This window comes from Atractosteus spatula, chromosome 2 (genome assembly GCF_055471065.1).
Source record: "Atractosteus spatula isolate fAtrSpa1 chromosome 2, fAtrSpa1.hap1, whole genome shotgun sequence".
In the NCBI taxonomy this organism is placed as follows: domain Eukaryota; kingdom Metazoa; phylum Chordata; class Actinopteri; order Semionotiformes; family Lepisosteidae; genus Atractosteus; species Atractosteus spatula.
The window spans coordinates 72,117,895-72,133,158 of record NC_142707.1 but is presented as its reverse complement, the minus strand read 5'-3'; the positions used below and the strand labels follow the sequence as shown (position 1 = coordinate 72,133,158).

General features: G+C 40.8%; 1 protein-coding gene across 1 annotated transcript in view; it reads right to left on the bottom strand.

Annotated features, from left to right (window-relative positions):
- Nucleotides 1-5,105: 5,105 nt before the first annotated feature.
- Nucleotides 5,106-15,264, bottom strand: part of lama4 (laminin, alpha 4) — a 48,643-nt gene continuing 38,484 nt past the window's right edge. Inside the window, exons 29-40 of the mRNA XM_088905411.1 lie at nt 14,272-14,409; nt 13,668-13,801; nt 13,364-13,522; nt 12,884-13,037; nt 11,870-12,063; nt 11,311-11,500; nt 10,940-11,095; nt 9,918-10,077; nt 9,243-9,373; nt 7,268-7,361; nt 6,689-6,808; nt 5,106-5,997 (exon numbers count right to left, since the gene is read on the bottom strand). Of these exons, the coding sequence (XP_088761537.1) occupies nt 5,852-5,997; nt 6,689-6,808; nt 7,268-7,361; nt 9,243-9,373; nt 9,918-10,077; nt 10,940-11,095; nt 11,311-11,500; nt 11,870-12,063; nt 12,884-13,037; nt 13,364-13,522; nt 13,668-13,801; nt 14,272-14,409 (1,776 nt within the window). The 3' untranslated portion in view covers nt 5,106-5,851. The remainder of the gene's footprint in view (nt 5,998-6,688; nt 6,809-7,267; nt 7,362-9,242; nt 9,374-9,917; nt 10,078-10,939; nt 11,096-11,310; nt 11,501-11,869; nt 12,064-12,883; nt 13,038-13,363; nt 13,523-13,667; nt 13,802-14,271; nt 14,410-15,264) is intronic.

Genomic DNA, 15,264 nt, shown 5'->3' with positions numbered 1-15,264 from the left:
CATGCTGACACAGCTACCCACCTGAACTATTCCTTTACTAATTCATTCAAGGGGGTGGAAGCCCAGACTGGATTTTATCTGGGACACCAGGGCTAATACTCATGCTGCGATGCACAATGCCGTGGGATTTTTAATGAGCTAATGTTTCATTTCATAGATGGTGTCTCCTACAGCACAGAGTCCCTAGTCACCATGTTAGGATGTTGGTTTTGATATTCTGGTCCAGAGAAAAGAGTGCAACCAACTGTTCCAGCACCACATACAGTACAGCAAAACCGGGTGTTCCTTGGCAATCTGCTGTTCCAGTACTGACCAGACCCAGCTTTGCTCATTTATTGAGATCTGAAGAGACCAGTTTAGAAAGTGGCTCCTTTCCTGTCAACATACCCGAACTGTCCATTTCCACTGCTTCACCTCAATTGTTAAGGTAGCCTAACAAAGCTTCTTCCTTTTATATGCTGCATTTGCAGAGTCTTACTTGGGCGTGTAACGATCACTCTAGCTCCCACAACACCACGGCCAGCGGTCAATCAACCAACCTACGAACCAACCAATCAACCAACCCAATGTGCTCGTTCCCGTGACAACACGATCAGGTGGGTTGTCAATACCACCCATCCAGTTCATCCCCACTTTGCCAACGTTGTTGTGTTCTACTGTATCTTGTGCTGTTCATTTGATAACGTTCGGGAGCTTTGGATTCCTCTTTTGTTGTTCGCTGCTGTGATCTTGTTTAGTCCAAAGCCACACTCAGCCTCCTGCTGTCAAACTTTGTCTGTGATTCGGAAGTCATTCTGAATGCTTTGCCCCTGGGATGAACCTCCAGGAGGTTCTGGTGTCTTGCATAGGCAGCAGGACATTTAATCTACACTTGTTTTGGCTCCTTAATCCCACCTTTCTTTTCCCACTGATGTGGTGCATATTAGTGGGATGGGACTTTGTTTGATAGCAGACAGAGAACAATGGGAATCCTTAACTTCCTGCTTTCATATAATCACTTGGCCATTTGCCTTCCATTGACTACTCACAGGGTCGCATTGCTCACATCCTTCTAGGGAATGTTGTCCTTTCAGATCAGATTCGATTCAATTTGATTCAAGCTTTATTAGCCAATGTGGGGAAATGTGTTTTACAGCACACTCCCAACGTAATGACAGACAAAATTGTACCAGCAAAGACATCTGTGCAACACTGTTACAGCAAGAGAAGGGAGAAAATAGTTCCGATACATTGCTTGAAAGAGATTTTGCAGTGGGGGTGAAAGATTTCCTGTGTCTGTTAGTATTACACCTGGGGACGCAGAGGGAGAACCCAGATGGAAGAAGTGTGAACTCATGTTGGAGGGGGTGAGAGACACAATCCACAATACACTTTGCTTTCTTTGCCACCCTCTGTAGAGTACATTCAAGCTGATTTGATTTGCCCCAATTAATTTGCTACGTGTTTTGACTTTTCTGAATTTCCGCAGCCTACAATCAATGTTACTGATGTTATCAAACCAGCAAATGAGACAGTACGCTAAGACACGTTTAATAAAAGACTTGTAGAAAAGTGTTAGGATGCTACCTTGCAATAGCTTGGTTTCCTTGGAAAAGAGTTGTCCTTTTTATAAATGGTGTTGCAGCATCCTCCGTTTTGTTTGAACCTAGTGTCCTCCTAGAAAATCTATCTAGTTACTCATGGTATGACTCCACTATATAGTATAATTTATTTACTGCTCAAAGTCATAGTCCAGTTGATGAGCACCAATTATTGTGATTAATTGCACTAATCAACTTTGACTTTATTTCTGTGAATCAGAATTAGTAGTCTATTTAGAGGTTTTCTCTTTTCAGTGTTGTGAATTGGTAAGAGGTCATTAACGTGCATTCCCCTCAATTCATCCCAATCTAGAAATATATTTGGTTGTCCAGATTGTAACGCCACCTGTAATTCGTACATAGCATACCAAAAAAACAGTAACAAAAGGTGCAGTGGATTAAAAAACATGGCTCGACAACTTTTCCCAAAATTAACCACTTACTTAACAAGGGAAGTTGCTGAAAACATTTGATTTCCACTTGTTATCCATGATTATGAGTTGCTAAAGGTAGCTCTATGCAATCAAATTACATAGTGCACACATGGAAAACTAATTTCTGCTATATAAAATGTTGTAGTCCAAGGCAATTTAATTTTCCCCATCTAATCACACTGTTGGCCATAAATTCTCCAGGATTTCATGTGTTCCTTTCTGTCACGCTTATCGGTGATGAAGAAATAATGCTACAACTTGTTACATATCTCTGATTAAAATGAGACATACTGACATAATATAAAAAAGACATACTGAATCACATCGACATTAACCAGTAGGGTTGAGAGAGGCTTGTTTGGACAGCAATTCCTAAATGAGAGGCCCCGGTAATAACAATTTTCTGAATGAAAAAATACAACCATGTTGGCAAAATCAGTAAATGTATTGAAGATGTGGTTCCCAGGATTACTGTTCACACATATCCAAATCAGAAACCGTGGATAAATGGTGAGATACGCGCCAAACTGAAAGCTAAGACAGCTGCTTTCAATTCTGGTGATATGGGTAAATACAAAAAGTCCAGATACGACCTCAGGAAAGCCATCAAAAGAGCTAAATACAACTACAGAGTAAAACTAGAGTCATATTATCACGGCTGCAACACACGGACCATGTGGAGTGGTATACGCACCATTACAGACTACAAAACACAACCCAGCTATATCGCACAACAGTCTGCCTCTCTTCCTGATGAGCTAAATTCATTCTATGCTCGGTTTGAGGTCAGCAACGCAGATTCAGTCAGGAAGATTCCAGAAATCCAAGACAGAAACCCACTGATCATATCCAGAGTGGATGTGTGTGAAGTTTTTAAAAAGACCAATTCACGCAAGGCTCCTGGCCCTGATGCCATCCCTGGCCGCGTTCTGAAGGCATGTGCAGACCAGCTGGCAGATGTCTTCTCGGACATATTCAATCTCTCCCTAGCTCAGTTCCTTCCCGCTTTAAGAAAACCACCATCGTCCCTGTCCCTAAGACACCCAGAGTCAGCTACCTAAATGACTACCGCCCTGTTGCACTCACATCAAGTTATCATGTGCTTCGAGCGGTTGGTCAAAGCATACATCACCTCCTCACTGCCTGACACCCTAGACCCACTGCAATTTGCATACCGCCAGAACAGGTCAACAGAAGATGCTATTGCCACTGCCCTCCATACTGCCCTCTCACACCTGGATAAGAAAGGAACATATGTGAGAATGCTGTTTGTTGATTACAGCTCAGCATTCAGTACCATAGTGCCCTCAAAGCTGGTCATCAAGCTCCAGGACCTGGGACTGAACACCTCCCTCTGTAACTGGATCCTGGACTTCTTGACGGAACGTCCGCAGGTGGTGAAGGTGGGCACCAACATATTCTCTACCCTGACTCTAAACACTGGAGCCCCCCAAGGCTGCGTGCTTAGCCTTGTCCTCTACTCCTTATTTACACATGATTGTGTCGCCAGGCATAACTCAAACTCCATCATCAAGTTTGCGGACGATACAACAGTCATTGGCCTGATCTCAGATGGTGAGGAGTCTGCATACATGGAGGAGGTTGAAACCCTGGCAGTATGGTGCCAGGAGAACAACTTCTCTCTGAGCATCAGTAAGACTAAGGAGATGATTGTGGACTATAGGAAACATCAGGGTAGAGACCACACACCTATTCACATCAATGGGACTGCAGTGGAGAGGGTCAGCAGCTTTAAGTTCCTGGGAATTAACATCGCAGAGGATTTACCCTGGACCCACCACACCAACACCGTGGTCAAGACAGCACGGCAGCGCCTGTTCTCTCTCCGCAGGCTAAAGAAGTTCGGCATGCCATCACATATCCAGGCCAACTTCTACAGGTGCACTACTGAGAGCATCCTGACTGGTTGCATCACTGTCTGGTATGGGAGCTGCTCCGCACGGGATCGCAAAGTATTGCAGAGGGTGGTAAAGTCAGCGCAGCTTATCACCAGCTGTGAGCTACCAAGCATCCAGGAGATCTACTCAGCTAGATGTCTGAAGAAGGCCAGGTCCATTCTCAAGGACCCCAGTCATCCCAGTCACAAACTGTTTTCCCTCCTACCGTCCAGTAAACGGTACCAAAGCATTCGGTCCAAGTCCAACAGACTACGGAACAGCTTCTACCTCCAGGCAATAAGACTGCTAAACAGCCAACCTGTAGCTCCTTAGCAAATCACCTGTAATAGCTACATGGACACACAATTCTCACTATATTCAGCATAATTGCACTACATGTATATATTGCACACACCATGGACACATAACAGCTCTACTCACATTGAGTTTTATTCAATTTCAAAAACGTAACCTCAATTTTGTGATTTTTGTGTTTTTGTGATTTTTGTGATTCTTGTAATTTTTGTGAGCTCGCAGAAAAAGACATTTCATTGCCAGCAACTACTGCTGCACGCTGTATTGTTGTGCATTTGATAAATAAACTTTGATTTTGATTTTTTGATTTTTTTTTAAATGTTCTGTGCAGAAATACGCAGCCAATACTGGCAGATATTAGAGCACAAACATAAGGGCTGAAGAAAGAATGTGAGACACTATCAGCAGAGTGTGTGCAAGTAAACAGTTCACAAAGACAAGTGAGCTCTTTTTGCTGACACTACAACTTAAGTGTAATGTTTTCCTCTGTAATTAAAATATAGTTGAATTTATACGTATAGTAATATGAAATACTCGAATAATAGGATCTGTATCTGCTGTCAGTGCAGATGAACTTGTGCTTTGTGTACACAGTAAGAGGACGAGTCTTGTTAGATAACTTCGCTTGGTACAGGTAGTACTACCTGAAAACTGAATGGGAAAGTCAGATCAGTCATCTGTACAAGATAGCTGTATGCTGACAGCCCTTCTTTGGAGACCTAAAATTATACTGGTGTCTGCAAAGCTTTACACAGTGAGCCTTAAATGAGAACAAATGGAACATTTTGTCTCCAAGTCGTTGCTTACAAATCAGTTTTTTGTTTTTAAATGTTTTTTTCTCCCACTTTTTTATACAAGTATGCAGCACACAATAGAAATGAAATGCTATTCTTTTTATTGTCCACACAAATGATAGGTTTAGCATATCTTTAAAGCAAAAATGACGGCATAAAAATTTGCCTGGTGTTAACAGTAATACAGTGTGACAAAAGACATATTCAAAACACAAAAAGGGTCTTCCTGTGTTTTCATTTTAAGAAAAAGGGGCCGTGGCATTCTTGCTTTATGTTGTGATTTTAAGTGATGATGCTGGATCTGCACTTATTTTAAAGAAAAGAAAATCTAGCTCTCATCGCAGCACCAGTAAAAATGGAAGATTTTTGCATGGGAATATAGTAAGAAATTCATGATGTAGTAATGGCCATGAAGGAGAAATTAAAGTTACCCAATTAATCAGTGTTTTGAAACTCAAAAGATCTACAACAACTTTTTAAAAAAATAATCTATGGCATGTTTTCCACTGATAAACCTGTATAGCAACATCTCTTAGCGTCACGAAAAAGAAATGTCTCCTCCCCCTGAAGGAAATTAGGGATCTTTTACAGTTTTCTTTTTAAATTACAAGACTCCACAGCCGGATTATGAGAATTACAAAATGATTATTTAGGATGATAGGCTGCGCTCTGAGAGCCAGAAGGCTTTGGTATTCTTTAATCGATGCAGGCGTAGGGAACACGTGCAGTGAAGATGACATTTTATTCTCTTGCTCAAGGAGACAGCAGATAGATAGTAAGACCACACACGTGTGGCTGTGCCTTATGGCCGCAGTGCTGTGGGCCTTCTGCTACTCCGCTGGACAGGAGCCGACACCGACAGCTCCACTGACGAGAGCAGCTTTGCTGAAGCTCACTGGTGTCTCGTTGACTGCCAGGCTCCTCATGCAACCTGTGTACGGCCGGTGGGTGGCCAGGCTTTGTGGAAGCAGAGATGCTGGAACACAAGAATGTGTAACACAGTTTTAATGCACAAAAACCTTGTGGAATACTACTGTATATTATCATAACAGAGAGCAGCAGTATAAACACAGACTGTTAGGAAAAAGTAGTCAAAGGCGTGTTATTGAGGTTAATTTATTCTTGTGCTCACCTAAATTTTTACTTTTATTGGGGAGTCGCAGATCAATGATTTTTTAAGTAAGGCCTCACTCCTCATTTGTACTAGTTCACATACAGTTTGTTTATAATTTTGTATTAGCTTTAGCCAGTGTGTATCTTATCATTCTATATGATAATTTTCAAAATAACTGTATAACTGCAGAACTCAGTACTTTATGTTGGTATATTTAGTCAAGTAGTTGGAGGAGAATTATATTATTGCTGCACCGAACAATTTATTTCACAATTGATAATATTCCTTTGCCTGGAATTCTTCAATATATACTGTAGCTGTTTTTCCAAAACAAAAGCTTTCCATCTTCTGCATGTTTAGCAGATAGTGTGGTATGTTTCAAGGACAGAAATATTAGTGATCTACATGTATTTGGTGTTACAATGGTTTAATCTGCTCTGAAAGTTGGACATCAGTAACATCCCGATAACCAGACAACACTAAGCCTGATTCAAGGGAGCTGGAGCTCAGTGATAAGTTGCACATGGACAAAAGTGTGGCACTGTGAACTGACCTGGTGCTCCTCCAATAAACACTGGGGTTCTGCTGTCAACTGCTCTGTGGTTGAGAGGTCCGACCACGTGGTTCACCTCAGAGTCCACATCCAGCTGCACCACGTTGGCATCTCTGATAACTAAAGGGACAGCGTTGTGGCATTTAGCACAAACATAAAAATAATCTATAAAGAGAAATGGGAGGCACTGTGGCATGATAGTCATGAGGTGAGCTGTGGCCTCTCAGCTGCTGGTCTCAATGTTGGATGAGCTTATCTTGTCTGTGGAGTTTACAGATCTTCCACATGGCCACATGGTTGCTCTCTGGGTTCTCCAGTTTCCTCCCGTCGTCCAAAACATGGTGTTCAGGTTAACTGGCATCTCTAAATTCTGCCCAGTATGTCTCTGCCTCTCTGTGACCCTGCACTGGACGAGGCATAACACTGACATTCACTCACAGCACATTTCTGGATCTCATGATCCTCAGTGATTGCCTTCCACTATTTTATTTCTTCCCACGCGTGTTTGTGGTTCTACCTCTGCCTGTTAGTATTTTTCCAAACGCCTCGTCCCCGCAATCAAGATGTCATTTCCCTCACCTGCAATCCTGTGCCATCGGCCATCACAGAGGCTTTGCTTCAGAGTCACCCGAGTTGCAAATTCCCGGATTCCGTTGTTGACTTGAACAATAACCTGAAGAACCAAAACCAAAAGCTAGAGGTCAGTGTCCACTGATATTTCCCTAGAGTAACTCCACAAACCATGAAACAAAAATTAATTTGCCACTAATTTCATTAATTAAAGGTAATAACTAAAGAAAATGGACCAAAGATACACATTATTATTTATTAGTACTAAAAATTATAAATGATAACATTTAATACATACAGTACATTAAAAAACATATAACCACTTACTGTATACTGTATATAACAATACATGAATGGCTGTGGGCTAAACTACTTGTTTTACAGTAAAACTTTTCTTATTAAAACAAACATAAATTACAATGTTACAAATGACTGAAAAATGAAAAAGAAAATAATGCAGCTCTGTAGAACATCGACAGGTGATGATTAACTGAATAGTAGGAATGAGTGACGAAATAACGTTATCAGGATTTGAGGCAGATGACTGAGGATGCATAGAAGACAAGCTATTATGATATAAAATTCAGAAATTGACTAAAGATCTGAACAGGCTACAGTAAAGATCTGAACAGGCTACAGTACACAACAAACAAGACGACAATACGACACGCAGGACTGGCAATACACACGTGGTTTGACAGGCTTTAGTTGATGTGAAAATTCATGAAATGTACAGGAAAAGGGTATTCATTTTTCTAATGATTAAAGAAGAAAACTAACATTAATCTAACATTCCTAAGACATCAAGCTGTTTACAGTATACTCATAATAACCCACAGTTGTGGCAACAGTTGTTGATAATGTTCTGTGTGGCCAATAGCCTACCCCAAGACCCTATTTCATGTATTTTATGCAGACATTTATTAAGAAATATGAAACAAAACTTTCCCTTTACAGAGAATTAAGGTACAATCATAACTAATTATAATAATGACGACCTTTACAAGTTTACTTCATGATGTGTTCACAGTAAAATGGTATTTCCAGGATGTTTGCAGAGCATTCATCAATTTGTGATACAAACAGAGCTGATAATCACTGGGTTTAAGAGTAGGTTCTCAGTCTCCTCAGCAGATAAACCTAATCAAAGGGTAAAAGATCCTGCATGATAAAATCTGATGTGTGGTTCAGCTTTATGTGTACATTGTGTACAGAACTGATGCGATTGATCTTTTAGTTTATATAAAAGGAGGATTGTGCATCACTGCAAGCATGTTGCTGATAACAGACTGACTCAATTTTTGGCAAATCTCACTTGACACCATGGCAATTGGTGAAACCATATAACCATCACCCTGTCATTAGTAACACAGCAATTGCAGAAAACATATATCACCACACAACTGACAACCCACTGAAGCTCCGCAGGTGTGAGCCTGTTCAGTACCTGGGTGGGAGACTCCTGGGAAAGCTAAGGCTGCTGCTGGAAGAGGTGTTAGTGGGGCCAGCAGGGGGCGCTCACCCTGCGGTCTGTGTGGGTCCGAATGCCCCAGTATAGTGACGAGGACACTATACTGTAAAAAGGCGCCAAGGTCCTGACTCTCTGTGGTCATTAAAAATCCCAGGGTGTTTCTTGAAAAGAATAGGGGTGTCACCCCAGCATCCAGGCCAAATTTCCCTCTGCCCTTTACCAATCATGGCCTCCTAATAATCCCCATCTCTACACTGGCTTCATTACTCCGCTCTCCTCCCCACTGAGAGCTGGTGTGTGGTGAGTGTTCTGGCGCACTATGGCTGCCGTCGCATCATCCAGGTGGGGCTGCACACTGGTGGTGGTGGAGGGGATCCCCATGACCTGTAAAGAGCTTTGAGTGGAGTGTCCAGAAAAGTTGTAAAGAATTATTATTATAACAAAGTGCACTTTGTTAAGCCACCCCTGCTCTTTTGCATTGACTGTATGTGAAGGCGGAGTCTGTGCTCTTACCTGTCCTTGGTGAAGGTGCATGTTGAGGTAGTGTCCTTCAGCAGTGTACAAGTGCAGGAGCACCCCTGAAGGAGCTCGGGGACGCACTTCAAATACCAGCTCAAACCTCAGTCCCAGGTTGTAGGAGTCATCTGGAGCAGAGGAAAATAATATCATGAAAAAAATACGCCTCTGTGATTGTCTGGAATTCTGTCTCTAATGAAGAAAGAGCAGCATACTGTATCTGGAAGAAACAGTATGCATCCAAGAAAAAGAAAAGCACTGACAGTGTTCTGTGTTTGTTTCAAAGATTTATCTCTTCATTATTTGGAGGTTCAAGTCTCTGGTGCAAGACTATGACTTAAATAATGTCCACTTTTCTAAGGAGGTGTTTAGAAACGTTCACTCCATCTTATTTAGAAAATATAGAAGTGCAAAGTTAACGTTGTGTAAATTCTCCAAAAACAGAAAACTGTTACTAACACCTAATTAATTACAGTGAGGGCTCACATAGTCTATCCCAGCAGAACACATTCACTCTGCCAACCTCTCCGTCAGACTGGCAAGTTTATTTAAACGAATGGAATAGATTCATTTTTGGTTATATTCACAGTTTTGTGTATATTAAACAGGTTTATGTTTTCACGAGATAGTGTGAAAAGCTTACTTTAGCACTGAACTAAAGCTGTGCATTACCCAAAACTAAGTATCCCCCGTCCTCTGAGAAATACGTTCCGGATTCAGAAGGTTCCTCAAAACAAGGTGTGACGCCAAATGTCTGTGTGATTGAAGACATCCATTCTCCATTCAGCTGGAAGTCCTTTATACAGCCAGTGAAGCTGTATACAGAGCTTTTCTGAAAGACAGCACCGCAGAGTAGAGGTCGTTCAATATGCACATTATACCCTTGCTTTCAAAATTATAGTGTTTCAGGTTCTGCTGTTTTAAGATTTTAATGTTTGTTCTTCTGTTTTTGTAGTAGGGTATACACCGTCTAAAAATGTTCATTTAAATAAGCCATTCTGCAATAAAGAATAAAGAGCACCATTTACGTTGCGTTCAAGAAATGTTTAAAAACATTTAAAATTCTGGAAGAGCCTTGCTGGTACAAAAGAAAAAATACTTCATGTGTATCTTGTTATTATGATACAGTAAATATGTAAGTTGATAGTAATAAGATAATTCACTACCTTGTAATAATGAGATAATTTTCTTGTAATTACAAGATACACGTGCAATATTTTTTCCCTCGATGGCAGCAATGCTCTTCTGTATACCACGGACCCTAAATAATTAGATTTGAGTTTCCGCACTTAAAAAAAACAGCTCTTTAAAAAAAGAAAATGACTTACTGTTAATATCTGAATATTCAACATTCACGAACAAACATCTGTTGAATCCACCTATGTAGTGAGTTACATTTTTATTTTCTCAGTCTTCTCCCCGCTCTACAATGACCTTTTAAATGACTGAGGAAGAAATACTCCTTCCGGAATGAAACTAACGCTCTTTTGATACCAACAGAAAAAGTAGAATCTTTCATCTTTAATTGGCTAATTTTGTTTTGGAATCACCAGAATCGCTGCTTATGATCATAATTAATATGACTAAAGAACAATTATACAGTAGTTTTGGTGTTGGAATGTGAAATATCACAAGCAGAATGCCGCGTGCTCTGCCCGATACGCCGGACTGTTGTCTTGCTGGATAAACTGTACCTGTATGTTCTTCAGCGCTTTCCCAGGTGGGACCCCCCCCACATAAAACGGGCCAGCGACGCGCCAGAGGGTGTCAGCTGTAGGGATGCGCTCCTCTAGCACTCTGAGACCATCAATAATTAAACGCCCTTCATTTCCACTGCGGGTAAAAATAACCTGCGGGATGAATCACAGTAATGGGGAGGAAAGAGTTTATTGTCACTGACCTGCGCAGAAGGAAATCCATCATTCCCAATGCATTCCATTTAATATTAAAATGTATTAAATATAGATAATCCATCAAAGATACCCAATCTATCTACTTTAGACCTATTAAGTCATTTGCTGGTGGTAGAATCTCTGCCTATGAATATTCAGGGAGATTGGCTTACGTTGTGCCACATGCCATCGTTGTATTTCTCCTGGCTTTTGATTTTCAGCTTAGAGCTTCCAGCGTTGAAGGTGTAAATTAATTTCCCGTGAGCGAGGAACAGAGCCATGTAGTTGTCCTCTGCCTCGTCTGACACATAGAAGATCAGCCCAAAGGAGGAGTGAGTCCTCAGACTGAGGGAGAAGTGGGACCTACAGGCCAGAACACAGGAATATCAGCAAGTCATTACCCATGCAAACAACAGATCTTCTGGGTTTTGCCCACAGATTAAGGAGAGTTCCCCAGACCTGCCAGAAAGCAAAGGGGGTGTATATCATGAGACAGGCCCCTTTTTCAAGTATTTCCATGTTTACAGCCTTTTCGTTCCATTGCTTGAAGTACAGACGACAATGCCGCATTGCATTTTAAGGCATATCTTTCCTACAAGTGTCAACCTGTCGCAACAACCTGATAATGCTTAGTGGAAACTCTGGGGTATAAATGAGAAGGGGTTTTAAAATGATAAAGTGTCCAAGCCATCTGGTCAGACAGGAGCGGTTCTGTGGCAGAAACACAGTCACCTTTCATTGAAGAACTGTGGAATGCTGCCATACTCCTGGCGGCTGTTTGCTATTCCTCCATAGTGATGAGCGTGTAGGGTGGCTCTAGGCTGGCTTGACAGATAGCAGTGTGTCTCCTCTGACCCGGGGTGTTCTTCTGGGCTGATCTTCAAGCTGATGGGATCGTGTGGAATGCTCAATTTGTCTCTACCCACCTTTTAAAAAAAAACACATTCAGTAAGCATTGAAATTCCATGGCTGTTTAATTCCTTTTTCATTTTTGGAGTTGCCAATTACTTGTTTTATCATACTTGTTTTATTCTAAATTTGGAATCACAAATTTTGTATTGATGTCTCGGCCCTCTGTAATGACCTCTGTAGCCCAAAAGACCAGAGAATGAGAGAGCCACTTGTCTTTTGTTATACTGCAAGCTTTACTGCAATATGCAGAAGGTACAGCGACAACTGGAAAAGACATGTGTTGCTCTTGATGTCACTGCAAGCCTGTAGGTGCCTGGCAAATCGCAGGGGTCATTAGGGTACCTTTTGTAGCTTCTCCTCTAGAAAAAGGACGAGAAAGTGGGTCCTAATAAGAGCTGCTGAAATGCACTCCTGTCTCCATCCAAGTCTGTGATGACCCTCTGGTAATAATCACTTCCTTGTCAGGTGATCACTAGGAACCTGCAGACTGAGCTGCTCCCATTGGCATTAGCTGCTTGCCAAGGGACTTGGAAAAAGTGGTGAGGATGGAGGATTGTGGAGAAAGGAGATCTTGTATTGTGGAGAATGGAGAATTGAGAATTGAGATGAACACCAAAGCAGCCGGAGGACTAAACCTGCTGCAGCTACAGAAAATCCATTGAAATATTCCTGATGGTACATTTTTTTATACCAGTTCTGCCGCTAACAGCTTGGTTGCCACAGCCCTCTTTGCTAACCTAAGCAGTTACTCCATTAGATTAGATACACCAGAAATCCTACAACAGATAAACGTACAGTATGTTTGTACAAGCTGGTGGTGAAATCTGTTTTTACCTTCTTTGTCTTGCCCTTCTTTGATCTGGAAGTATTTCTTCCTTGTTTCAAATGCAGTGCAGCAGGGGGTTTCTCAATTGGACAGCCATACAGTGAAGTCTGGACTTTCTCGGTATACTTGAGAAAATCTTCGACTTCTATATCTCTGTCATGCCTACAAGGTAGAGAGCACTGTTATGCTCTGGTAATTATCTTAAACACAACAGCTTCAATTTGTTTCCAAGGTAACATTCCCAGCATTTAAAGCAAATAAGCCTGCATTCTTAGCCACATCATTATCTGCATAATTCATCAAATCCAACTAAAAAAACATATTTAGTCATTACTGAGATGCAAACCATTCAAGCCAATCTGGTCCACTGCTGTAAAAATTACTTTTACTTTTGATATTCATAAATAAAACCCCTATTTTTTTTAACATATGAGGGTTGTGATGTAAAAACTATCTATAATGTGCTCAATGATTCATGAACCACATACCTGCTAAAGTATGCATTGCTAATGCAGCCTGTGAAATTCAAGAACTGACTGCTTGGTGTCCCTCCAAAATAGAATTTGTTTGGTGCTGAGGCTGCTGACTGTGAGGAACCTGCATGACTTCTGGCTTGTTTATCTTTGTCATCAACTATCAACTGATACCTAAAAAAGATGCAATTATAAAACAAGACAAAGAATCACATAAATAAAAACAGCAACACTGACAATGACAACAGCAGTTGTTGAGAAACAGTCGTTGTTGAAGTAGTGTTAAGTGGGTAAAACGTAAAAATAATGCAAGGCTTACTTTTCAGGTGTGACTGATGCTACAAGAAAATGAGTCTTCCCATCATTGTAATGCTTCTCATCAGACTGTACTTTGACTCCTTTGGAATTAAGAATGATTGCTCCGTTTTCCAATGAGATGGCAAATTCATCAGGCTAGCAAAGAATTATATAAAGTTGCTTTGGTTTATTTTCACAAGGAATACATATAAGACTTTTCTGAGTAAACATTTGCATGTTGAACTCCTATTATACATATATTGCTGGTTCAAGCATGAGCCGAATGAGCACTGCGTAGGGTTGGGCGAGCTTAAGTCGGTCTTCTGTCTGCCTCACAAGAGCAAAGCCCTGTGACTTTCTGGGGACCTGGGAGCTTGCCATGCAGCCACTGAATCCTGCATCATGCATCCAACTGATGCTAAATGTCCTGCAGGGCACTCTGAAGCTGCTCTAGTGCAAAACAGCATATGCCTTTATAAAAAAGATGCCTGTTTAAGTGTATAGTGTGCAGTGTCGTGTGATGGTTTGAGAGTGTAACGCAATATTCAGCCCAGCCCATGGTAAAGCATTGAGACTAAAGTGGCACTGGAACAGTAGAGAGATGTTGAGAAGAAAAAGTGACGTACCCCGTTACTGTGGTAGAAAAGAAGCCCATCGGACTGCAGAGTTCGGAAATTAAAGCCTCCTTCAAAACTGTGAAATGGAGAAATTTTTGCACTGGAGCTCAAGAAGCTTTCCCCTTTAAAATATGCTTGATGGGACATCTGTCAAAGATTAGAAATAACAGAAATAGCAACACGAATCAACATTAAAACAACCTCTCTTTAAAGCCTTGAAAATAGGCCACAAGAAAAACTTCAATTTTTGAATAGTGATCTATTAACAGAACGTTAAAAACAATATCCTGCTCCTGACTGTAGCTAATGGCAAAACCAATAGTAAATAGTAAAGTAATAGTAAAGTACAAAAACAGTAAAAAACAATAAAAGAAAATCAAATTATTACATTTTCCTCCAGCTTCTAAAGTTTATAATGTGAGCATCTGTAACAATGTAAAAATCTGTATTTGAAATACCTGTCTCTTTTGCTCAACAAAGCTTTATACCTGTAGGTGTCATTTAAGAATGGCTTCCAAAGTCCAATCCAAACAGAAATTTGGTTTAATTTGCATAAAATCATTTTTTCCCTAGGAAACTCGGCTACTTTAGGCAGACAAAACTATTTTAAAAGTTTTTTGTAAGTTACTAATTTAAAGCATTTTAAACTACTGTCTCACTTTTTGGTTTGGTAACATCATCACCATTAATTGTAATAGTCTAGGAAGAATAGTGAATGTACTGTAAGCTGCAAAATCAATGGGGCAGATCAAATTAACCTAAATGTCCTCTACAGACACTGGGGCCTAAAGAAGGCCAAGAGCATTATTGGAGTGTGAGGTACACCGTCTCCACTGTGAATTTACACTGCTCTTACACTGTGGGAGATGCCTCTCTGTCCCCAGGTATAAAGGTAATAGACACAGGGAATCTTTCATTCTCTCCAATCTCAGTCTCAAACAATGTAAAACAATGCTTATCTCCTGAAACACTCTTATACTATATCATTTGTTGATAATGTTT